This window comes from Mesoplodon densirostris, chromosome 2, assembly GCF_025265405.1.
Source record: "Mesoplodon densirostris isolate mMesDen1 chromosome 2, mMesDen1 primary haplotype, whole genome shotgun sequence".
NCBI classification, from domain to species: domain Eukaryota; kingdom Metazoa; phylum Chordata; class Mammalia; order Artiodactyla; family Ziphiidae; genus Mesoplodon; species Mesoplodon densirostris.
This window is the reverse complement of record NC_082662.1, coordinates 120,749,047-120,775,521: the sequence shown is the minus strand read 5'-3', so window position 1 is coordinate 120,775,521 and position 26,475 is coordinate 120,749,047. Positions and strand designations below refer to the sequence as shown.

General features: G+C 36.9%; 1 protein-coding gene and 1 pseudogene across 2 annotated transcripts in view; both read right to left on the bottom strand.

The window, feature by feature from the left end:
- Window positions 1–26,475, bottom strand: part of ATF6 (activating transcription factor 6) — a 210,633-nt gene that overhangs the window by 137,461 nt on the left and 46,697 nt on the right. The window contains exons 9-11 of one of the 2 annotated variants that reach the window (XM_060090833.1): window positions 26,140–26,231; window positions 19,310–19,348; window positions 2,499–2,630 (exon numbers count right to left, since the gene is read on the bottom strand). In XM_060090833.1, coding sequence (XP_059946816.1) covers window positions 2,499–2,630; window positions 19,310–19,348; window positions 26,140–26,231 — 263 coding nt within the window. The remainder of the gene's footprint in view (window positions 1–2,498; window positions 2,631–19,309; window positions 19,349–26,139; window positions 26,232–26,475) is intronic. The other variant, XM_060090834.1, reaches the window with a different exon arrangement.
- Window positions 4,545–5,066, bottom strand: LOC132483105 (glycine cleavage system H protein, mitochondrial-like; annotated as a pseudogene).

The window sequence follows — 26,475 nt, the reverse complement described above, 5'->3', positions numbered from 1 at the left end:
CAGAAAAGTCTAAAACTACTATTGAAAATGTAATTCTGATTTATAATTTTATTTCCATGTGATAAACTCTAGTAATGATTTCTGCACATCTGTGCTGACTGGCTTTGTTCTATCAGTCAAAAATATTCTTTGCAAAAGAAAAAAAAAATCTGACAGGAAAAATACCAGGAAAGGGACTGGGTGGAGTTGAAGGGGAAAGAAAAGGGAGAACCTAAGCCAAAATGCAATCTGGAGGCAATTAGATCTACACTAGTCCTGAGATGGTCAGGGTTCTAGGCTGCCTGCAAACCATTCCATACCAATAGAAAAAATTTCAACAAATAAATCACTAAGGTGAAGGACAGTATTAAGGAGCTAGAGTTAATGAGAATTCCTGGACTATAGGTTCTGGCTGATGCTTTATGTGTAGGGTGACTATCCTTTTCCCTTTATCTAAGACAGTCCTGATTTATGCCTGACATCCTGACATAAATATTACTAGCACCACCTTTCATTCTTAGAAGTGCCTCAGTTTGGTTGACAAACTATATGGTCATATTATTTGTATACCACACATTTCTAAGGCTGAAAAAATATATGCAGTTAATTATTAAATAAAAGGCAAATGCAATATTATAAATTACAACATTAAGAATCTACTCCTTTTTTATTTGAACCAGTTCTCGTAACTCTCCTAAAAAATGAAACATAACATAAAATAAGCTGCATTAAGAAAATAAATACAAATGTCATGGCTGAGTATATATAAACCACCTAAAATTCAGTTTAAAACAAATTCATACTTGGTGCTTTCAAATGTTTCACAAACACGTTTTTCGTATCTGTTATTCAGTATTTATAATAACAAAAGAAAGAACATCAAATAATGGACCAACACCTAAATCTCCCAAGTGCCTCAATAATAATCTTAGATATTTCAAGAGACTTACACGTAACCTTTACAAGAATCGATTACTAAGACCAGTAACCCAGATTATGCACAGGCAGTGGTGACTCTGGGGTCAGGGACAGAGAGATGGCTTGCATTTCATGCACTACTTTGAAAGCTGATAAATTACAGCCTAAAAGTCATCCAGACCTCTAGTTTGAACTAGTACAATCAGTGTACTGTGCTTTCTGGGAACCACCATATTACCTTACTCTAACATGGACATATAATAAGTGAGGCACGGGTTCGTGCCTCGGTCCGGGAAGATCCCACATGCTGCAGAGCGGCTGGGCCTGTGAGCCATGGCCGCTGGGCCTGCACGTCCGGAGTCTGTGCTCCGCAGCGGGAGAGGCCACAGCAGTGAGGGGTACGCGTAGCGCAAAAAAAAAAAAAAAAAAAAAAGTAACCTTTGCTGGATCTCATGTAGACAACAACAGAACTCAAAATTACGAGACATGTAGGGCAAACTTGGAAAAATTATTTAGTAAATTAAAAATTCTATTAAACTCTAGCAATATTCAGGGACACTCTTATGTGATCACTAAGATCAGTATTTCAGAAGCATGGCTAATTTGGGCACGTAAAAACAAAAGGCAGGAAACGTTAGGTTTTCCAACATCATGGCATCTATCACATTCTATGTTGCATTACAGTCACTACCATATAATTCTTTGGATCCTCTGCCACATTTAGCATAGTACTTTGCACACTGCAGCTTCCTAAAAAAAAAAAAAAAGAATACTAGCATTTTTTCCAGGAAGACTAAATGAAGACAAGCCTGAAGGACTATGGTAATAATCTCATTAAATGGTATGGGTGTAACAAAGTAAAAATCAGGAGAATGATTCCCCTATAGCCTTTGGCCTGTAAAACCTTAGTTAAGAGTAAACAAATCTTTAATGATTTTCAAGCATTATTCTGTGCCACAGATGCCACACTATGACCTCCCTTTGCCTTGTTAGTCAAGGACCTAGCTCCATTTGGCTCTAATAACAATTACAAATAACATAGGGAAATGTTTATCAAAAAGTATACAGGTCTGAAAAGGTCCACTATAACCTTCTTCTAGTTGACATAACATAGAAATTGTATTTTCATAGAGTTAAGTCTTTTACTATTGACAAGCTATATGGAAATTTACCAAGACAGAATTAAATTATAAAAAGGGAAGGAGATTCAACAAAAATCACAAGTATAAATGGTTTTATCTAATAACTACAAACAGGTTCAACCATATCATTCTACCAAATCATACCTATCACAGATGATATAGTAACAAATATTAAATATATTATATGTATAAACATGATAGACAGATAAAATAACTATATGAAAGACATTATTTACAATATAGTATGTATATATTACATGCATTTCAATTTGGATATTAGTACACACAAACTGAGATTTTTAAGGTCACATCTCTATAAGAATTCTGAAACTGGGACAGCTTTTAAAAAGTATATTTATTCTTAGAACTGATCTTAAGAGTAAAATTAATGAATGTCCTTGTAACTTGTTTGTTCTACTAGTTAAAATTGTGTATAAACAATTTAGATACAAATCTAACCTGTAGCTGTTTTTCTGGATGATACCATCTGATGTGTCTTGCTCCTCTTTAGCAGAAAATCCTAGAAGATGCCTCCTTTGATTTGTAGGGTTCACACCAGGATTCATTCTCCTGGAATCTCGTTCCAACATACTGAAAATTTTAAAATGTTAAGAAATAATTGAAATAAAAACATGTCATACATATGCATACTACATGTAACTCTGAAGCAAATCAAAATTCCTTTTGTAGCTCTATACACACAGCAAGAATACTAGGCGTAGAAGCAAGTCAAAACAGCTTACTGATATGGTCAAATCCCTAGCTTGGCATCCTGTACATATATGAAAAATAATTTAGAAAATAATTTTTATAAGTATAGAGGTACCTTATTTATAACCTGTTTAGACAAAGTCAGTATTCTATATGTTTTAAAAACTATAATTATGGGGCTTCCCTGGTGGCACAGTGGTTGAGAGTCCACCTGCTGATGCAGGGGACACGGGTTCGTGCCCCAGTCCAGGAGGATCCCACTTGCTGTGGAGCGGCTGGGCCCATGAGCCATGGCCGCTGAGCCTGTGCTCCGCAACGGGAGAGGCTACAACAGTGAGAGGCCCGCATACAGCAAAAAAAAAAAAACAAAACAAACAAAAAAAAAAAACAAAAAAAACAAAAAAATATATATCATTCAAGAACTTTTAGAATTCTAATTAGCAAAAGAAATTCACCTTCTAAGCAAGGAACAACATACCATCAACATCCTCAACTGAGTTGTTATTAAGATATCGAAAAGAACAGAGCCAAGAAATTGAGCCCTGCAGCATGCTCCTAGGGAGAGCCTTCCAAGTTTGTAAAAACATAAGTTAAACCACTTATGAATTAATTGTAATATATCCTAGACCAAAATATCCTTGACCACAGAGATATTACAAGACTGTTAAACATTCTTCTAAGATGCATATACAGTATAACAGCAGCAACCATTTTTTGAGCACCTACTATGTACTAAGGAATGAAAGCTCAAAGAAAGTTGAGGCTCAAAGAGTTTAAACAGTTTGCCCAAGTCATGCTGTGATATGGTGATTTATAAAAAGAAATATATATTTGGTCACAACATTTTCCTGGCACAGAGCTCCTAAAACCCTTGGAATTTTCCAAGTGATAAGACCCATAAAGGTGCCTTTTGCTATGTCAATGAGGCGAGCTGGAAGGCCCTTAGGTTACCTAAGGATAGAGAGTAGAGAGAACCATAAGAATAGAGAGTTGGAACTTTCAGTCCCACTCACCAACCCCCAACTCCAGGGAGGGGAAAGGAGCTAGAGATTGAGCTCAATCACCAATGGCCAATGACTTAATCAATCTGTCTCTGTCATGAAGCCTCCACAAAAACCCAAAAGGAAGGGATTCAGGGTGCATCTGGGTTGGTGAAGATTCAGGGACAGTGGTGAGCTTGAAGAGGGCATGGAAGTTCCCTGTCCATTCCCCCATATCTTGCCCTATGCAGCTTTTCCATTTGGCTGTTCCTGAGTTATATCCCTTTATAATAAACAGGTACTCTAGTAAGTAAAATGTTTCTCTGACTTCTGTGAGCCACTATAGCAAATTAATTGAACCTGAGGTCATGGGAACCTCTGATCTATAGCCCGCTAGCCAGAAGCACAGGTGAAAACTTGGATTAGCGATTGATGCCTGAAGGGGGTGTAGGGTAACTCTTGTAGGACTGAGCCCTTAACCTGTGAGATCTGACACTATCTCCACACTGTCTGTGTCAGAATTAAGTTTAATTGTAGGACACCCAGCTAGTGTCTGAGAATTGCTTGGTGGTATGGGAAAAACCTCCCCACACATTGGAACTGGGTGATCAGAACCCTTAGGGAGAACTGTTTGGTGGTGTGGAAAAACATACATTGGAATTGGTGTCAGAAATGTAAGTGCTCTGAGTAATTAACAAAGCCAGGATTTGGGTCCAGGATTAGAACATCATCACTGCATTATGTTGACATTTCCCAGAATGACTGTTTTTTTTTTTAAAGTTGTTTCAAACTAGTTTATTTAGGGGTTCCATTTTCACTCCTCAACAGATTTTATGTATTTCTCATATGCTTCTTCACTCATTAGTTCATCTAGTTCTGAAGGGTTACTGAGTGTCATCTTGATCAGCCAACCATCTTCATAACAAGATTTGTTGACAAGTCCTGGATTTTCTGCTAGAGCTTCATTAATTTCAGTTACTTCTCCTGATAGAGGAGAAGAGAGTTCACTAGCAGCTTTCACACCTTCCAAAGCACCAAATTCCTCTTGTTTGTTCAATTTTGTCCCAACTTCAGGCAGACTACAGTAAACAACATCTCCCAAAGCTTCCTGCGCAAAATTGCTGATTCCCACTGTTCCAACACCGTTTTCTGTTGTTACCCATTCATGTTTGTCTGTGAATTTACGACCCGACAGCAGAACTGGGCCGGTGCGCAGCGCCTGGACGGCGCCGGCCCGCAGTCCCCAGGGTCACGGCGGGCAGGGCGCCTTAGGCGCAGAGATGGCGCGCAGGCTGCAGACCGCAGCCCACACGCCCCGCGCCACTCGCAGCGCCATGTTTGCAGCCAGAATGACTGACTGATTCATTCACTCATTTATTCAACATGTACTAGATACCTATTATGTTCCAGGAATCATATTTGATGCTAAAGGCTCAAAGATAAAAATCAAATACTGTGTGTGTGTGTGTGTGTGTGTGTGTGTGTGTGTGTGTGTGTGTGTGTGTGTGTGTGTGTGTGTGTGTGTGTGTGGCGGGGGGGGAGAGTGATACAGACAAAAGATAATAGAATAGGGGTTAATGCCAAGTGTTACAGAAGCATATAGCTAGGGCATTTGATCTTTACCAAGAGGATCATGAAGTTATCTTAAAATACAGGCAGTAAATAAACAGGTGGAAAGGAGGATGTGAGTGAGAAGGCATTTCATGTAGATAGACTAGTATATGAAAAAGGACACAGTCATAAGAGTTTGTTTTGCTTGGGGAATTGCAAGTAAAGCAGGAGAGGGTATGTAAGTGGACATGTGCGTGTGCAAGCACAGTGAGAAAGGGATCATCTCAGAGAAAGAAGGAAAAGAAAGGAGACTAACCATAATGCAAGGCTAGATTATTTATGGATGGCCCTGTCTGCCACATTATCATTAAGTCTAGCAATTTATTCAATAAAATAAACAAAACTGGTATGTTTTGTTCTTGTTTTAACTGTGGCTCCCAGTTAACATACCCCTTTCTATATCAAAATCTCCCCTATGAATAATATTAAATCCCCTGGTCTAATGGGGAAAATCTACCTTCTTTCTTTTAAAAACTGGTATTACATTTGTCTCCTATTCATCTAGGAGTGGCTGCTATGGCTTCTAGGAGTAGTTTCTATACTTTTCCTTTCTTGAATCCTACTGTCAACTAGCAATTAACACACTTTGTTAGTTCCTCTGGATCAGAATGCACCTTCCCCTAGCACAGTGATTCTCAGAGTGTGGTACCTGGACCAGCAGCATTAGCTCACCTGTTAACTGGTTAGAAATGCAAACTCTCAGGCCCCATTCCAGACCTACTCACCCAAGAACTCTGGGAGCGGTGCCTAACAATCTGTTTTAACTAGCTGTCCAGGTGATATACACCAATGTTTGAGAGCCACTGTTTTAAACTAATCTTGTTTCTCATAACATCTTTCCTTCCTCAATTCCCTAAAAGTTACACGTTGTTCACAGTAAATCCAACAGAAGTGGACAGTGTGGGGAAAAGGATGGGGAAGTCAGACGAGAGGGATGTGGAAGGACACAATCAAAAATGATTTATGTGGGCTTCCCTGGTGGCGCAGTGGTTAAGAATCTGCCTGTTAATGCAGAGGACACGGGTTTGATCCCTGGTCTGAGAAGATCCCACATGCCGCAGAGCAACTAAGCCCGTGGGCCACAACTACTGCGCCTGTGCTCTAGAGCCCGCAAGCCAAAACTACTGAAGCCCGCGCACCTAGAGTCTGTGCTCCGCAACAACAGAAGCCACTGCAGTGAGAAGCCCGCGCACTGCAACGAAGAGCAGCCCCTGCTCACCGCAACTAGAGAAAGCCTGCACCCAGCAACAAAGACCCAACTCAGCCAAAAACAAACAAATAAATAAATAATTTTTTTAAAGAAAATGATTTATGTGGTTTATGGATGATTTATGGAGTAAATTACGAGAGTTCACAATCATTAGTACTTGGAAGTTTTTAAAGAGCTCTTCTACTGATCATTGTTCTTTTCATGATTTTATTACCATTGTGAAAACTGGCATTTCGATTCACAATCTGTGACTGTTACAAGCAAATGTCTTGAGTTTAACTATCAGTTTAGGTTATTCCATCTGTAATTGGACTGTGCTATAATCACTTAGCAGCTACACTTCCTAGGAATCAGTTTTAATGTTGATTGGTTTGGTTCATAAGTGATCACTATTTTTTCCCACTGCCCACATGAGTAATGATTATCACAATGTAATGACAATATATGTTTAACCATAGCTACTTTAGTAACTTTTACCCTTTTTTAGCCTGAGGGCTCACTCAGATCTCATTCAATGGACTCCACAAAAAGGATCTTCACAACACTTTTATTATACAGAGTCAACAAAGCATTTTAAACAAGGAAGTGGGTCAGAGAAGAGGCAAAAATAAGGATCCAAACAGTCTGTAAGTCTCAATTTTATTATCTACCCATTGGGCCAGAAAGTATTTTGAAAAAGCAATATATTAAGAAATTTTATAAAGAATCTTTTAAAGTTTTTCACTTTTTTGGTTTTAGTTGTTGTTGTCATTTGGTCCCAATTCCTTGTAAAATTTTTTTAAAGTCTTAAAATGAAATTTCTAAAAAAAATAATTAATTAAAGTGAAATGAAATTTCTCAAGCTAAATTACAGAGAAGCTGACTGTCCAATTCAGCTCAAAACAACTATATATGCTTGAACTTATGAAATGACCTATAAAAACTAATTTTAACCATCTAAATAACCGCAAATTTACATTTCCCTTGTTTTTATTAATATCTGCCAGAATTCAAGACTGTCTTAGTTCAATTTGGACAACACAAATATTAAGAAAGGAATTTGACAGTCCTTATAATGGCCAAATGTACAAAAGAGTATGAGAAAATTACTGCTGATATGAGCTTTTAGATTCTTGGCACGAGTGTTTTACATCATTCAATGTCCCTTTTTGTCAATTTTGGGAAAAATAAATTTCCAAGAACACAGGAAATGACTCAGAGTCACAATAAGAATTAGTATAATGATTAAGTGTTTATAGATCATGATATTAATATGGCAATCTAATCACTTTTCATAATTAGCTTAAATCAGATTCTATTCAGTATTTTAAAATAAACTAATAAATATTTTTAAAAATAGAAGTCTCTATGTCTCTATGACCAGAAACATGCTACCCTGCAAGAATCACAACAGTTTTAAGCCTTAGAATAATCATTACACCAATAAACCTTGCTCATGCTGTGGGTCAATGGGCCTGAAAAGCACAGATTAATAAAACACAAGTAATTTCAATTTCCCCAAATGTCTGGAAAAAGTATTATAAGAATTGTTACTTTACTTTTTCATTTATGAAATTCTAAAAGCCAACAACTGTTTTAGATTATTTATGAAGCCAACTTAATCCTTAAGATATGATTTCAGATACCCAATTTTCATACCAAGTAGCTGAACAAAAAATGGCAAATCTCCAGGGCCTCCCTGGTGGCGCAGTGGTTGAGAGTCCGCCTGCCGATGCAGGGGACACGGGTTCGTGCCCCGGTCTGGGAGGATCCCATATGCCGCGGAGCGGCTGGGCCCGTGAGCCATGGCCGCTGGGCCTGCGCATCCGGAGCCTGTGCTCCACAACGGGAGAGGCCACAACAGTGAGAGGCCCGCATACCGCAAAAAGGAAAAGAAAAAAAAAAAAAAAAAAAAGGCAAATCTCCAAATCTATTCTTCCCTTTGCAAACCTGTTTCCTTATGGTACAAGTTGGTCAATTTTAAGTTCAAGCCATCTCAGCAGTTAAGAATCTTACTGGTTCCCATCCCCAAAAGAAATCCATATGCTGCTATTCCTCTTCCTGAGACTGCACATGAAAAAGTGAAATCACTTTAAGCTGGAAAGAGCATGAAGATCCTCAGGTTTTAATGTGGAATAGAGGAAAGAACACAAAATTTGGAGTCAAGAGATATGGATTCAATGTGTGGCTATGAGACTCTCCAATTGAGTCGCTCTGGGAAAGTCGGTTAACTTCACTGAACCTCCAATTCCTCACATGTAAAATAGGAAAAATAAATATTTCACAGGGTTTTTCAAAGATTCAAATGAAACGATGGATGTGAACATGCTTTATAAATTGGAAAGTGCTATGTGTCCCACAGATGACACAGCAGTTAGTGGCACAGCCTGTCTTCCTGCCTGCCAGGTTCAGGCTATTCTCAACATAGCAACTGGAAGGATTGCTTTAAAATCTAGGTCAGATTACTATGTCACTCCTCTGCTCAAAACCTTCAGATGGCTCTTGATTTCTATCACGGTAAAAGCCCAAATCCTTACAATGACCAAGGCCTCACTAAATTTAACCCCTCCCTCCACCGTATCTCTCTGGCATCATCTCCTACTACTCTCCCCCTTGCTCACTTTAGTCCAACCACACTGACCCACTTGCTTTTCCTTGAACATGCAAGGCACACTTCCACCCTAGCACCTTTGTACTGGTTGTTCCCTCTGCCTGGAATACTCTTCCTCCATATATCCATATGGCTATTTATCACCTTTAAGCCTTGGTTCAAATGTCTACTTTACAGTGATCACTATTTAAAACTATAATTCCAACAACCACTCTCACACTTGTAAAACCATTTTTACCCTACTATATTTTATCCCTTTGTTCTATTATTTCACTTATTATGTTTACTGTCTGTATGTCCCTGTAGGTACAGAGACCTGTTTTGTTCAAGGACAATGCTTAACCCATAGAAGGCATTCTTTTTTTTTTTTAAATAACAAATAAATGAATTTTATGTAACATTCTGCCTCATGCCAGGAGGAAAAATCCAGATCTCTACTTTAGAGAAACTGACCCACAACTCAAGAACAGCAGGTGGTAAACTCATTATTATACCATCTCCAGATCCAGGAACAGGAAATTATGTTAATTTTCATTGCAACTGAGGCTAAAGACAGGGAGTTCCCAAGGGAGTTCTCCAAATCTTAAAAAAAGCTATTTTTCTCTGTTTATTGAATGGTTCACAGATGATTTTTGCAGACTTGTAGTAAATGGGGGTAATTTATTAGAAACAGAAATTTGACTGAAGGAAGAAATAGATCAATAGTTGAGATTTTTTTCTAAAAATCCTCTAAATAGCAGTTCTCAGAACCAGGGACTACCAGACCCTGAGAATAAACAGGTACTTTACAGTGGCAGTTTGCCAAATGAGCCAACAAGAGCAAGAAAACAACCTGAGATTCTTTCATCCATTCAGTGAACAATTATAAAGCAAGCACTCTTCTAACAGGTGATGATCAGTCTTGGAACCCAGCCACTATACTCCGAGGAAGGCCAAGCAGCTTGTGGAGAGGCCCAAATGAAGAAAAACCGAGACCCTCTAGCCAATAGCCCTGGCTCAGGTCCCAGCTCAGGCCAGCACCAACCTGCTGGCCTGATGAGTGAGCCAGCTCGAAAGTAGGTCCTCCACCCTGAGCCAACCCCGTTGACACTCTATGGAGCAAAGAAGCACTGTTTCTACTGAGATGTTGAATTTCCCAAACTGCAGATGTTTCAGCAAAGTAACTGACTGTTATTGTTTTAAGCCTTTAAGTTTTGGGGTGGTTTGCCACACAGCAATAAATAACCAATACACTATAGTTATTAAATTGCTGAAGTCAATGAGTCAATGTTTAATACAAAAACTTGTGTGCAAACAACTCTTTGGTATCCTCTCACTTGAGAAAGGCACACTACTCATTCTCAATGTCAAAAAGATGCCTGTAAATTTGAGTGCAATCTCTTCTATTATATTCCCACCAATCCCATCAACCCATAAAATATATATTTTCTCCTTTCACATCCAATCTTAAGCTTTAGGAAAATGGGTAAAGTTATTGGATAGAGTCCTAACTCCTCTATCTGTAAATACCAACTTTTTCTCTGCATGGATCGCTGTTGTTCTATTAATGATTAACACAAGGGCTCCAAAGGCAGACTGTGAATCCTAGCTCTGCCAAATGTTAAATGTGACTTCAGTTTCCTCATCTGTAAAATGGAGATAATAACACTTACCTTAGAGTTCAAGGAGGAATTAATTTATATAAAGTGCTTAGACTAGTACTTGGTGCAGAGCAAATGTCTGATCAATAAAAGCTTAACACAACAAAACACACAAAAACTGCTACCTTTACCAACCAAGCACAGGTGGTATCAACATACAGCCAAACCCAGATTATTTTGAAACTGTCTTCACTTTTTTCTTCATCTTCTTTTTTCCAACCGTCTTATTTCCATTTATCTCTCATTTTCAAATTCACATCACACAAAAAAAAGGGGGGGAGAAGGAAAAATGAAAGCAAGTAATGCGGTTTTATTGAGAATTCCAGTAAAAGAGTTTAGATAGAAAGCCATATAAGGCATACAGAGTATCTGTGATTCCCCAATATTAGCTCCTCAGAGCTCATGGATTGTGACAAACGGCCTGGGAACATAAGATATCAATGCCCGCTTATGTTCACAACACACAGACACCATGAAGTCTAGATGCACAGCACACACAGTTCATGCTCTACTAGCCATAACTCTGTTAAAAACAATCTGTAGAATAACCCTTAAAATATGTTTCAAATGCTTACTGAAATGACAGAACAGGTCAAATCTGGAGAAAATAAGACATTAAAGGCAAACTGCCTAGAAGCAATAAATAATTACATATATATTTTGAAAAATCAAAAGTTTCAAAGTTATCTTATACTACCTTAATATTAGGCTAGACCTTCACTTATTACAAAGTAAAGCTGTGTGTTCCTCTATTATTTATCTTTTGCACAGCTCAGTACTGAAAATGGTGTTTGAGAAAGCTATTTCAGACAAACCATCCACTAGTCCTTGTTCTATGTTAAAGATTTGTAGTCTAAAGAAAATATCAAAGTAACCAACTTAAACTCTGACAGTTTTCTCATCTGCCCTAGTCTCTCACTGATGTCCTCTCACAAGACAGAAGCACCAGACGTTACCACATTATCTCCTTTTATCTTTGAAAGTGACATAGTGACTTATTCAAGGTAAAGAAGGAAGTTAGCAAAGGATGTACGTTTCTGATTTCAACTGCCTTTCCCTTCACTGTAACAAATCAAGTCTGAGGGGAAAGTAGCCAAGTGATATATGATAAAGCCACTGTGATACTCCTCATAAGCCTCCCTATATATAACTCACGAAAGCCAAAACTAAAGAAAATCATCAACAGAATTTTCCATGCCCTCAAAACTCAGCTCTTCACTACTGATACACTCTAAGCCATTTTTTTAAAGGATGAAATCCACAGGGGCTAGAAGAAAAGAGAACCAATTACTTTGCCGCAGATACTTTTTTGAAGAACATGAGTAAATTAGACTATTTGGGAAAAGAACTGCCCTTAGCTCTGCTACCTCTCTGCAACCCCAGATTCAATAACACCTGGTATTTAGATGTATTTCTTCAGTTTATGTGTCACTTTGATAAATGTGGAAAATACTTTTAGCCAAAAACTTGAATTAGATTTCATTTAAAAACCTAGCTGAACAAAGCCATGTATACTTGGTGGTTTGAAGTCTGACATTTAAGTTATACAGTAACTTTTAACTTACAGCCAATAGTGATATCATACAGCAAAGTGTGCTCAGCAATTGCATGAGGAAAAAAAATTGAAGCCAGATTTGGGGACAGGCTCATCTCAGGATTAAAGCTAGAATTCTTCCTATAAAAATAATGAAAAGCTGACAAACTTGGAGAATATTGGAATTAGAGACATTTTATTTCTAACCAGTTCCAGGCCACTCAAATTCAATACCATATTCTCTGTGGTTACCTTTCCCCTATAACATAGTCTCATAAGAAAACCACAGAGTAGCTGGTCCTTAAGTAGTACAATTTGCCCTTCCTCATCCAAGTCTGATGTCTCAAACTGTAAAGATTCTGGTTCTTGTGAGGGGACAGCACCCAACCAGAACAAACAAGGGAAAAGTATTATCAATTTCAAACACTTGTTAATTTTTTTTAACACCTAATATATTTAAAACCGCCTCGGATGTTGCCTTATTATTTGCAGAAAAGGAGAATGGTTATAGTGACTTTTTAAATAGTAGAAAGGGAAAAATGTAACAAAGGAATCTATATACTGAAGTCCTATGTGCCAGGAAGAAGTTCCTCTCACAGGGTTCTGTTATGATTCCTGTTCTGTCCAAAACACAGGTCCATAAATTTCCTCAATTACATAATACAAACCTATGACTATACAAGCATCTGTCTAGAGATTTAATAAAATTTCTCTTATATATATTATCTTCTAATTTAATGGATAAGTGCTCTTACAATTACCATAGGGGTCAATGTATAGAAAGAAATATAAAACTATACACAGTAGTTTTCAACCCTGGACATACCTCAGGATCACCTAAAGAGAAATACTTTGTTTAAAAATAAATGATTTAAGGACTTCTCTGGTGGCACAGTGGTTAAAAATCCGCCTGCCAATGCATGGGACATGGGTTCGATCCCTGGTCCGGGAAGATCCCACATGCCACGGAGCAACTAAGCCCATGCGCTGCAACTACTAAGCCCGTGCGCCGCAACTACTGAGTCCGTGCGCTGCAACTACTGAGCCCACGTGCCACAACTACTGAAGCCCATGCACCTAGAGCCCATGCTCCACAACAAGAGAAGCCACCGCAATGAGAAGCCCACACACCACAACGAAGAGTAGCTCCCACTCGCCACAACTAGAGAAAGCCCGCGCACAGCAATGAAGACTCAGTGCAGCCAAAAATAAAATAAATGAATAAATAAAATTTTAAAATAAAAATAAATGATTTAGACCCATCTCACTAGATTCCATAGGTTTTGGGTAGGGCTCAGTTAGCTCTCTTTTTAAGATTTCGTAGTGATTACATACAGGAAAGGCTGAAAACCACTATGAGAGAATTTACCAAAAAGTCATCCAAACTGTTAAGGAGAAAAGGAAAATTAGCAAAACATCAGACAAACTTCTATGATAAAAACTGTAGCCCTACCATTACTCAACAGTCAACAAAACGCAGAACATAACAAAGCTGATAATAAACAACAAATTGCAAGTAGCATTTAGACTGATGTTTTTCCAATTAGCTCTTAATCACCCTGTTTTATATAGAAGGAATTATTTTTAACACAGTTTGTTGCTGGTTAAACTTTATGTTGATAACAGAACCTTTCAGAAATTCTTTTCTTTCTATCAAAATTAATCTATTTTCCCTTTTTCTTCCCTTATTCCTCCCTCATTTCTTAAATTAATTCAGCTTCCCTCCACGAAGAAATATTTTTTCCAGTGTCTAAAATGAACATTGCTCATTTCCCCTACCTCACTGTATTTCCTTGATATCTGTACAAGTCTGAGATTTACATCAATCCTTGGGGCCTGGGAGCAAGTTAAACTTACCTAATGTCAAAATAGTGATGAAGTGCAAACTTAAAACAACAAAACTTAAAAATCAAACAGAAACACAGCATAGAGAAGTAATGAAAAACCATGCCTTTGGTATGAACAATGTCAGGTATGAACTTTGACCACTGCATTAAGTAAGTATGAACCCAAGAGGAGAAAATTCTAAAGATTAAGTCCTCTCCCTAACAAAGAAAATATCTTTCTCAACCTCATAAAATTTAAATGTAATAACCATTTATACTGTACCCTATCCAATTTCAACGTCTGTTAGAAGGTTTAGTGTCTGAAAAATGACTAGAAGAAACTACATTTATAGTGCAGAAAGTAGTAGTAACGAGATAAAGAGAACAGCTATGAAAATTAAGGTATCTTAGAAAATGTACAATCAGAAAAACATAAAGAAAATGGAACCAGTCATACAGAGTGAAGTCAGAAAGAGAAAAACAAATATCATGTATTAATGCATATATGTGGAATCTAGAAAAATGGTACAGATGAACTGGTTTGCAAGGCAGAAATAGAGACACAGATGTAGAGAACAAACGTATGGACACCAAGGGGGGAAAGCAGGGGGTGGGGTGGGGTGGGGAAGGTGTGATGAATTGGGAGATTGGGATTGACACAGACACACTAATATGTATAAAGTAGATAACGAATAAGAACCTGCTGTATAAAAAATTAAATTAAATTAAACTAAAAAAAAAAGAAAATGGAACCAGTCATAGGAGGCCCAGGACTCGAAAAAAATTTTTTTTGCCATTTTTATTCTTTTAAGAGGGGAGACAACTTCTTTTCCATTTCTGTATTATACCTTGGTTATTGTCATGTGTCATACACTTCCCTTGGAATGTCCTTCTCTCCTTCTCTTCTTATAAATCTTTAATTCTACTCTCCTCTGTGAAGTCTTTCCTTATAATAACTCTCTCCATTTATCTCCCTCTTCTCAGTACAACACTCACAACATACACCACATTACTTGGTGCTCACTATGACATTTCCTTGCACTAGTTACTGTTTCATGCTGTTCTCCTTTAGAGTGAACATGATGGCCTATGTGACCTGAACACAGCCTACCCTTTCAGCCCAATTGTTTACCCTTCCCCACCATACATTCTATGCTCATTAACATTCAATCATTCATTCATTCATTTAGTCACTCAACCATCATCCAACAAATATTTATCAAGTAGCTACAACACGTCAAGCTCAATCTAAAAGCAAGGTAAGCTCTAGCCATCCGTGACTGCTTCTTACTGTGGGTAAAAGCCATCTTCTTTCACCTCTCTAAGCATTTGTTCAGAATATTGCCTCTGCCTGGAATGCCCTTCCCTCTCTGTCACTGTGACAAAAACCTTCTTTGCAATTCACTGCAACATGTGTCTACCATGTACTACATACACTATGCTAGATGCTGAGAATATATTTAAAAAGGAATAAGGCAGAACTTCTATTCTCAAAAAAAAAAAAAAGGAGGGAATTCCGTGGCGGTCCAGTGGTTAGGACTCAGCACTTTCACTGCCGGGGCCCAGGTTCGATCCCTCGTTGGGGAACTAAGATCCCACAAGCTGCTCAGTGAGGCAAAAAAAAAAAAAAAAAAAAAAAGAATGGTCCATGGGAAACTGTGGAATCTCAATAAAATAAGAACCACTAAGAATTTAAAGGAAAAAGGAGTCTATAGTGATGAAGACAGATATACCAACAAATAATTAGCAAAATATGATACATTCTATTATATGTATACAGGATAATTTGGGAACACCAAGAAATACTTAGCTCAGCCTAGGGGTGAGCTGAACTTGCTCAATGTCACTTTTGAAATCTGTAATAACAATTCCCTTGCTTTTCTTTATAGCTATACCATTTATGCACATGCATTCATAATGTACAGTTTTTCTGATTTGAACTTTCTATAAATGTAATCATATTGTACATATTTTTCTGCAATTTGCTTTTCCCACACAGTATGGTACTTTCTACAAGGTCTGATAAATAGCATTTTAATACCATAATTTAAAACCAAATTTCATTATGACTTCTTTGATCTATGGGTTATTTAGAACTGTGCTTTTTAATTTTAGTAGTATAGGAGTTCTTAGTTTCATCTTTTTGTTATTGATTTCTAGCTTAATTGCATTAACAGTGAATGTAGTCCATATGATAGTTTTTGAAACTTGCTGATATTTCCTTTATGACCTAGTACAGATTAATTTTTAACACTTTCATATATGGTTGGAAAACTATGTGCTGATAGATGCCATATATATACATACAGCCACTAGATCAAATTTAATAATGACAATAATCAACTCTTCTGTATCCTTGCAGATTTTCTTGTCTATGTGGTCTATCAATTACTGAGAGAGATATGTTACAATTTCCCACTATGGCAGCAGAATGTCAATTTTCTCCTGTAGGTCCATCAGTTATTGTTTCCAAGCTATATTATTAGGAATATACTAATTTAGAATTATTATATCTTCCTGATAAACTATACTTTTAAATCAGCATGTAGTGACTAGGTCTAATAATACTTTTCTTCTTAAAGTATATGTATCTGATATTAGTAGAGTAACTCCAGCTTTCTTTTAGCTACTGTTTGCTTTTCCATCCTTTGATCTTCTACTTTTCTGTAGCTTTATGCTTTTAGGTGTTTCTCTTATAAACAGCATGAAGTTGAATTTTGCTTTTCTCCCGCATCCAGTCTGACAATCTTTGCCTTCTAAATGCATAGTTCAGTACATTTCCATTTATTGTGATTACAGATAATATTCTAGATTCATTTCTACTACAATATTTTGTGCTTTCATAATCTAGCTGTTTCTTTATTTCTCTCTTCATGCCATCTTTTTGACTGAATCCGTCCACCTCATTCCACAATACTACTTCTAATAGATTTTGAAATGATATATTCTAATTATATTTTGTTAGATGTTACCTCTCAAAACTTTAAAATGCCAATAAATTTAACAAGTCTAAACACAGTCATTATCTTTACTTACTTCCCAAACAATAGAAACTTCGAGTGCTTTAAGTTCAGTCACACCCCTCACAATTTATCAGATGTTATTGTCCAGAAATTATAGTAGTCCCCCTTTACCTGTGGTATCACTTTCCGCGGTTTCATTTATCTGCAGTCAACCACATACTAAAAATATTAAATGAAAAATTCCGGAAATAAACAATTCATAAATTTTAAATTGTGCACTATTCTGAGTAGCATGATGAACTCTCGCACTGTCCTGCTCAGTCCCACCCTCTCAAGACGTCAATCATCCCTTTGTTTAGTGTATCCCACTGGTTTAGTCACTTAGCAGCCATCTCAGTTACTAGGTTGACTGTTGCAGTATCAGTATTGCAGTGTTTGTGTTCAAGTAGCCCTTATTTTACTTAATAATGGCCCCAAAGTGCAAGAGTAGTGATGCTGGCAATCTGTATATGCCAAAGAGAAGCTGTAAAGTGCTTCCTTTAAGTGAAAAGGTAAAGTTCTCTACTTAATATGGAAAGGAAAAAAATCATATGCTGAGGTTGCTAAGATCTACGGTAAGAACAAATCTTCTATCCATGAAATTGTGAAGAAGGAAAAAGAAATTCATACTAGTTTTGTCATCACATCTCAAGCTGCAGAAGTTACGGCCACAGTGTATAAGTGCTTAGTTAAGATGGAAAAGACATTAAATTTGTACCATAAGCTATTTTGAGAGAGAAAGAGGTCACATTCACATAACTTTTATTACAGTATATTGTTATAATTGTTTTTTTATTACTAGTTACTGTTGTTAACCTCTTACTGTGACTAATCTATAAATTAAACTTTATCATGGGTATGTATGTATAGAAAAAACATAGTATATATAGGGTTTGATACCATCCATGATTCCAAGGCATCCATGCGGTCTTGGAATATATCCCCCAAGGGTAAGGGGGGAATACTATACTTCCATCTTCATTTGCTTTAACCTTACAAACTAGACATTGTTAATGTTTTATACCATCAACTTTTTAAAAAGTTTCATTCACATTTATTATTTTTGTTGTTGTTGGCTCTTCATTTCTATATCTCAAAATCTTCTTTGAGGTTATTTTCCTTCTTCCTTAATACCTTGACACTTTTGAAGATTACAAAAATATTTAAATGTCCCCCTCAATCTGGCTTTATCTGATGTTTCTTCATGGTAAAACCCAGGTTATGCCATTTTGGCAAGAATGTCACAGAAGTGATGTTGTGCTCTTTTCAGTGCATCACATCAGGAGGTATAAGATGTCAGTATGTCTCATGGCTGGTGATGTTACTTTGATTACTAAGTTATTGTAGTGTAACCCCATAGTTATGGTAGTGTCTCTTAATATCTCTCAAGTTTTCCATCTCTATGTCTCTCTGTGTTACATTCTGTATAATTTCTTCAGATCCATCTTCCCATTTACTATTTCTTTCTTCAAATGTGCCTAATTTTTTGTTTTAACCTGTGCATTGTTTTTCTAATGTCAACTTTTTAATTATCACATTTCCAGATTCTTTTTCAAAATGTCGTGATTAATTCTTAGAGTCTTTTGTTTTTTCGTCATACTTCAATTCCCTCTTTTATTTAACATATTTATTTTACCTCTAGTATCTGTTAATTCAAATATCTGTAGTCTTTCAGAGTTTTATTCTGTAGTTTATGTCCTCTAACTCTTATTCATGGTGGCCTGTTTCCTGGCGTGTTTAATAATTTGAGGGAGGTGAGAGGATGTGGATTCATGTTCAGTTGGAACCCTACCTTTGGCAATTTTTTAGATGTCTGTTTAAAGTGCCTTTCTCTGAGAAGGATTTACATTTGATTCTGCCAGGAGACCAGCAGTACCACCAACACAGGACTGCTTAAACTAAATTTTTGTCTTGGTTTTTTTGGGGCCCACACAAGTAGTGTAAATTCAGGCTCAAACTGAATGAGTTAGGGCTTGTGGTAAGGAGAAAATTCTTTCTTTATTTCTACTCTACTCAAAGCCAATACCAAGATAGGTACTTACCAACACTCTCCCTATGTGGTATGGCAATCTACTTTTTTCTCTTTTAGCAACCAAGAATGTCATTCTTTGGAAGTTCCAGCTTTATTTGGGTGGGGGTAGGAGGGCTTCAGTTGTGACTTCTCACCTTGTTTGGATCCAGAGTTTTCTTTCCTCTTCCCAGATGCTAGGACAAAAGGATGAGGAAATAACTCTAGGACAAGCACCACTTCCAATGTTAGCTTACCATCATGGATTTATGTTACCTTAATATTCTGGCCTCTGAGAAGTGCTTCATTTTCCTCAGTTCAGCCATGAAATCAAGGAGTTTTGATTTGTTTTTTAATCCAGCATTTTCCAGTATACTAAAACGCAAAGTTTCTCTGTACCTCTAGCCCACCATACTGCCAAAAACAGAAGTCCTTAAGGTTTCTTGAAGAATGGTAGGAAAAAAATTGCTTTATGGTTTAGTAGAAAAGGCAGAGTTTTCAATGATCATTTCTTAAAAAGAGATCTGGGTTAAATTTCAGGTTCTACAACTATAAAATATGACAATTAATCATAGAATCAACCCCAATGACTAGTAAGTAAGAAGAGGTTTTCCTACCAATTCACATTTGTCCTGTTTAGCCATTCCCTGCTGCCTAGAGTTACTATTTTTATAGACCACCCAGAGTAGGCCAGTTCTTTGAATCCTGTGCCAAAAATAGCTAGATGCCTTCTTTACCATCCACACAATATCAATAAGGTCAGAAAAATTAACCCTTTTAAGTCTACTTAGTTTATTTTCTTTTTCTGTGTGATGACTATTCAGTAACCCCAAACTCTCCAAACTAGTCAGTTTTGCTACACATTACTTTGACAAAACTCTTTTACTTTAGATGTAAGATGTATTTACATTTCATCACCAAGTGCCTTCAGGAAATGTTTCTTAAGGCATACCTATATTTGGCAAATGTGTGTTATATATTTTCTCACTTGGACCCATACCAGTAAGGCACAAAAGTTCAATTCTACATTGAACATCTGAAACAACATTAACAACACTACTATGGTAATGTGATCTCTTCTGAAAGAGTTTAGGTTCCTAAATTTAAAATGCTTTCGAAATCTCTGATTAAAATGTCTATTTGTCTGGCCAGACTTAATTTTGTAGTACCTGAGAAAAGCTGAGTTAGAACTCACAATCTATTATTTAAAAGCCTATGCAGTTTCTGCACCAATTAAAACATAATGCTTGCTTTATAGATATTCAAGGCCACGGATGTGGAAGTTGTTCACTAAGTATCTTCCAGGTGGTACTAATAAGGTTCAACTGGGGATTTCCAGCTCCTCTGGCAGATTCCCAGGTCCGAGAAGATCATTGGTTTTGCAGTGAAAAGACTGCAAACAATGAGGTCAATTAAGAAATGCTTCTGAATAATATACATGATGCAACATCTCCATTCCCAACATTTGGTTCAGGGGTAGATTTCAGTCTTTCAAACACTGTTGCTCTCTGAGCTTTGATATTTCACTGTGCCAAATTTTCTCCAGAAGAAATTGTTCCTGCTTTTTATGAGTTTCATAGCCAGTTTCTTTCCTATTTCCTTCTTGGTATCTGGAGATATTCCAACTTGTTAAGACATTCTGATATTTCTTCATTCCTTCTAGCTCTTCTCTTTGTTGCTTTTCTTCAATCTAAGCCTTTTAACATGTTTTCAAAATGTGAACAGTTCCTAATATTCCCACTACTTCTTGGCTTTCTGTTCCTAAAGGCTTCACACAGAGACAGACACAGATTTCCTTAGGTTGTTGCTCAGTATTTTCAAGTATTTAAACTTTCTCCCATTCTTAATTCTCCTTTTTGTACTGCCCATTTAATTTTTTTAAACAAAAACCTTTATTAATAAATTGAGACCATTATCTCCTCCATCCATAATGTATCAATCTACTTGCTCATGGAAATAAGACCCAACCCATGATACACCCATCACCTCAGCATCAGTGAAGATCATTAATTCATTAAAAATTTTTTGTTCCTGTCTTATTTTTCAAATCTCTGTTGACTTATAAGGGCTTTCACAGCAAGACATCCCCAATACCATCCTCACTTCCTGCAGCATAATTCCATTATCTTTATTCGTTCAGCAAATGCTACCCCATAAAGCCTCTGTGACTACCATCATCAGAGTCACTGATGTTCCTTCAACAATATGCCCCTATTGGGAATTCCCTGACGGTACAGTGGATAAGACTCTGTGTTCCCAATGCAGTGGGTCTGGGTTCGATCCCTGGCCAGGGAACTAGATGCCACATGCATACCGCAACTAAGAGTTCACATGCCACAACGAAGGAGCCCACGTGCCACAACTAAGGAGGCTGCGGCTGCAACTACAGAGCCCGCCTGCTGCAACTAAGGAGCCCACCTGCTGCAACTAAGACCCGGTGCAACCAAATAAATAAATATTTTTAAATATATATATATTAAAAAAAAGAATATGCCCCTACCTTTATACAACATCTACATAATTGTTTTTCATACTACATTTGTTTACATATGTGCTTCTCTTACTAGACTTTTATTCATGTTTGCATTCCTGGTTCCTTGCTCAGTACCTGGCAAACAATAGTCCTCTAAAAATATGTGCTGTATGTCTGACTGAATAAATAATGAGTACCTCATATAGTCTAGATAAGAAACAAGGAACTAAAAGCACACAGCTTTTGAGAAATAGCAAATGAACACACATAACTGTGTATCTCCTCTGGGATGAACATTGTCTTGTCTCTACAGGACAAAATTAAAGAACTAGACAACATGATCTAAGACCTTATACCTGTGACAAAATATGCATAAGAAACAGTAACAGCACAAAGCACAACTTCAACAAGTGGAAGAAAATGTAACAAATTGATAACTGGTGAGAAGCAGTTGAACAAAGCAATATCAAGAATGTCAGTGGGGAGAGACTAAAACACATAAGTTGAAAGACAGAAGGAAGTTCTTTCAGTTTAGGAATGGTGTACATAAACGTACAAAAATAGGAATTAGTAAATATATGCAGAGTATGGCAAGCAGGTTACTTGTCAATAAACACTAGATACATATTTAATACATGCAAGTAGGTTTATAGCAATTCATACCAAAAGAGAAGATTTTTTGGTCAAGATTACAAGTAATCCTTTTAAAAGAGAAATACAACTAGCTAAAGACTTATCAAAAAATAACTTACTACTAATGGGGGGTGGGGGTAGGGGGGAACATATTCATTCATACCACAAATATTTATTGAGAGACCACTATGTGCCAGGCACTGTTCTAAGCACTGTAAAACAAAAAGAGATGAAACAAAAAAAGAGATAAAAATCTCTGCAAGGAAATAAAGAAAATAAATAAGTAAATTATATAGTATACTAGAAGACAAGAGGTACTGTGGATAAAAGTAAAAGAAAAAAGAGAATAGGAAGTGTGGTGGCAGGAGCAGGGGTGGCAATTTAGAGAAGGCAGTCCAGGACAGTCTCATTGAGGTGGCATTTGAGCTAACACTTGAAGGAAGGCCACTGGAGGAAGAGCATTCCAGGCAGTAGGAATAATAAATGTGAAGAAACTGAAGCAGGAACATCATTAGTTTGTTTGAGGAAGAGCAAGGAGGCCAGTGTGTCTGCAAAAATGTTAAGATAATATTTTTGATCCAGAAGATAGGTAAATATTAAAAAACACTTACAATATCCATGTTAGGAAAGGTGTAGAGAAATGGATCTTCCTTTCACTCGCTGGTGGGAGTGTAAACTGGGACAGTCTTTTTGAAAGGCAATTTGGCAGAATCTATTACAATTTCAGATATTCATGCCTTCTAACTCCAGTCTACTTACTCTCTCTCTCTCCACACACACAAATACAGACTCCATGTATGTAAACAATACCGTGTGTGTGTGTGTGTATGGAAATAATTTAAATACCCATTAATAGGAAAATGGTTAAATTAATTATGGCAGCAGTTCTCAAAGTGTAGAGCCCTGGGGTTCCAGGTAGTCCAAAGAGCATTCAAAAGGAGAAGGAAAAGTAGCAGCCTCTGTAATGATAAAAGAATCTTCAGGGTATAACTACTAATGGTCACTTTTAAAAACTGGTATTTAAATATAAGATAATAATTGAAACCTGTGGCTCTGTTATCCTCAATGGCTGTGGCAAAAGTCACAGAGGAAAGTCAGTGGAAAAAGTCATTATATAAAAGAGACTTTGAAAGGAAGAAATGAGTGTAGCTGGAGAAGTTCTAACAAATGGCCTACACCCATGAAGCCCCCTCTGGTACTGAGGGTCCCAGTATAAAACGCTTCATTTTGAGAGCTGTTGATGACTCTATATTCACTCCACAGTAGTCTGATTAACTTTAGTCAAGGAATTTAATTATATTCAAGTTCCTAAGTCAGGACGACAAAGTTTTGATTAGCATGCCTCTTTTCTCCTTTATTAATCAAGAGATAGATCTTCATGAATAAAGAAGTCCCAGTCCTCAAATACAAAAATTAAAATGACAAAATAATTTTAATATGAAAAATATGGGTAAAATATCAAGAGTAAATAATGAATAAAGTAGTAAAATAATTTTTTAATAATTCAAAGGCTTACTCCAGGTATCTCTTCAGCATATTCTATGTAACTTGTCTAATATAGTGTGAACTTTCAAAAATAAGTCAACTCAGAATTATGCCTTCTTTTCACTGAGTTGCTTTAGTGAACTAATTAAAAAGTAGATAGGTCTCTGGGGCTCCATGATGAGGTATCAAATGGGAATTGGTATCTGGGGAATTGTGCTAACACCAAACAATAACAAAAGTCCAATACGAGATCTATATTTTATTTTTTAGAAACCAACTACATAGGAATAAAATGGGAGTGACCTAGTTTGGCCATCAAACATATGAAAAAGGGGGTTCATTATAGTCTTTTTCTCTAATTTCTCTGTTTGAAAATCTTCATAATAAAGTTTTATTAATAAAAAAGAGATTTTTCAACTTATAACTTTCAGTTCTCAACTAATTTTAATATAGATTTCACTCCTATCCCTAACAAATCTGCTTTCCAAGATTACTACTGACCTGCTAATTACCACATTCAATGTCCCTGTCTCAGCTTTCTGCCTCTCTCAAGCCCTCAGCATGTGATATCACTGCTCAAGCCCCTCTTGAAACTCTTTTCATCCTTAGCTTCAGAAAACTATTCTCTTCTCATTCTGACCCTAACTCTATTCACTCTAAGTTCCTTTTCCTGAGACAATCTACTGCTCATGCTGATTCCCCCAGATTCTTATTACTCTTCTTCCTCTATTTTTCTCCTTGGATAATCTCAGCTATTCCACTAACATCTCTGTTTGTCTGTCTATCTACCTAGCTATCATGATAATTCCCAATATCTAGTCACTATCTCAAATTTCCCATACTACTAATAAAAAACCATTGTCTTCCATCATAAAACTATTCATCTTGCTATGTTGGCTACCTCATATTACAGCATCACCATTCAGTCTTCCAAGATAGAAATTTTGGAATTATGTTTAATTTCTCTCTTTTCTTCCTCATGTTCCACATTGTATTCGTCACTAAATCCCACAAAAGTCTATCTCAGAGATGTACCCTGAGATAGTCTATCCTTTCCATCACCATAGGCTAAGTTCAGGCTCTCATCTATTACCTTAAATACACCAACAGCCTCCTAATGCTGTCTCTGCCAATAGTTTCTCCTCCATCCAATCCATTCTCAATACCACCCTCAGAGTCATCTTCCTAAGATACAAAACTGATTATGTTACCCTCTGCCTAAAAACTCAGGAATGCCTGGTTTATAGTAGCACTGTATATAGCAGCATACAAGGCCCTTCATTATCTGGCCCCCACTTATACTGCTAGCCATATTTCCTCATGCACACTCCCACATATATAAAAATGCACTGAATTTTTCATTTTTTTTCCTGAAAATGTCAGGCCACTTCATAATTGTGCCTTTTATCATGCTGCTCCCTCTGCCTGGCAGCCTTTCCCATACTTTCCACCTGGCAGACTGTCATCACACTTTAAGATTCAGCTTCCTCTATGGGATGTCCCTTACCATTCTGTCATTCAACAAAAAAATGTTTTGAGCATCTATCAATATGACATGAACCTTCTCCTCAAGGAATCCATATTCTCATTTATATTCTTTTAGTACTTTGTTCATACTGATGATATGACATTCATCACATTATCCTGTAGTCATCCTTTTACATGTCTCTCCTCCAGCTGGATCACGAGATCTTTAAAGGCACGGCCCCTGTCTAACTACTCTTGACTCCCCAACACCTAGGATGCTGATTTTGTTCATGTGTTGAGTGTGCCATGGTTAGTGGGAGTCTGAAAAAGATGATTTCTAAGATCCCTTTGAATTCTAGTATTCTATGACTCCAACACAAAAGCAGCATTTCTTAGTTGTGATTTAGCTGAAAACCTGAACCAAGTTCAGCTAGATGCTTAAAATATTTATACTGATTCACATTCCAAATCTACTAAAGAAGAAACTGAGAATTATTGCTCTACCTATTTATTTTATAGCTAGGGAGGAAGCCACCCAAGTGCCTTATAATCTCTGATACTCAAGTATCATAGTACTGAGGTAGGTAATGTTATTCTTATAAACACATTTTAAAAGTAAGTAACTGAGGCATAGAGAGATTAAGTAACTTGCCTAAGACAACAAAGTTACTAAGTGGAGGAGATAGGATTTGAACTCAGGCAGTCTAATTTCAATGCCCATGATCCTAATCAGCTCATTATTCTGCTTCATCAGTGATCTGTTGAATAACTTAAGGCTTTCTTCATTAAAAAACATGAACTTTCTGCCAGACCTAGGTGAAGAACAAAACAAATCCATTTTTCCCTATCTTATGACTAAAGCTAGAATAATAAATAACAAGAATTTAAATTTTTAGCATTAGTATCCAAAATAAATATCTATACACTTACCTCATGGGTCCATAGTTCAGTATTACAAATGCCAAAACTATCATCACACAGATAGCTCTTCGCTTCGGACTGGGAACTTTAAGCCTCTGGTTCTAAAGAAAAGGACCATATTAAATACAATTGAACTACACATCAATCTCACAAAAAGCAACATCTAAGACAACTCTCCTCTTCACCAGTTATGTGAATACTTAAACAAAAAAACAAAATGCAAATGTGAGGAAATAGTACTTTTCAAAAGACTAGAGCAGAACCTTCCAGAGAGAGAGAAAAGGAGAGTAGCAGGAGAGAAGAAACATAGCAGCCCCACTGTGGCAGAGGTATCCTCACCCAAAA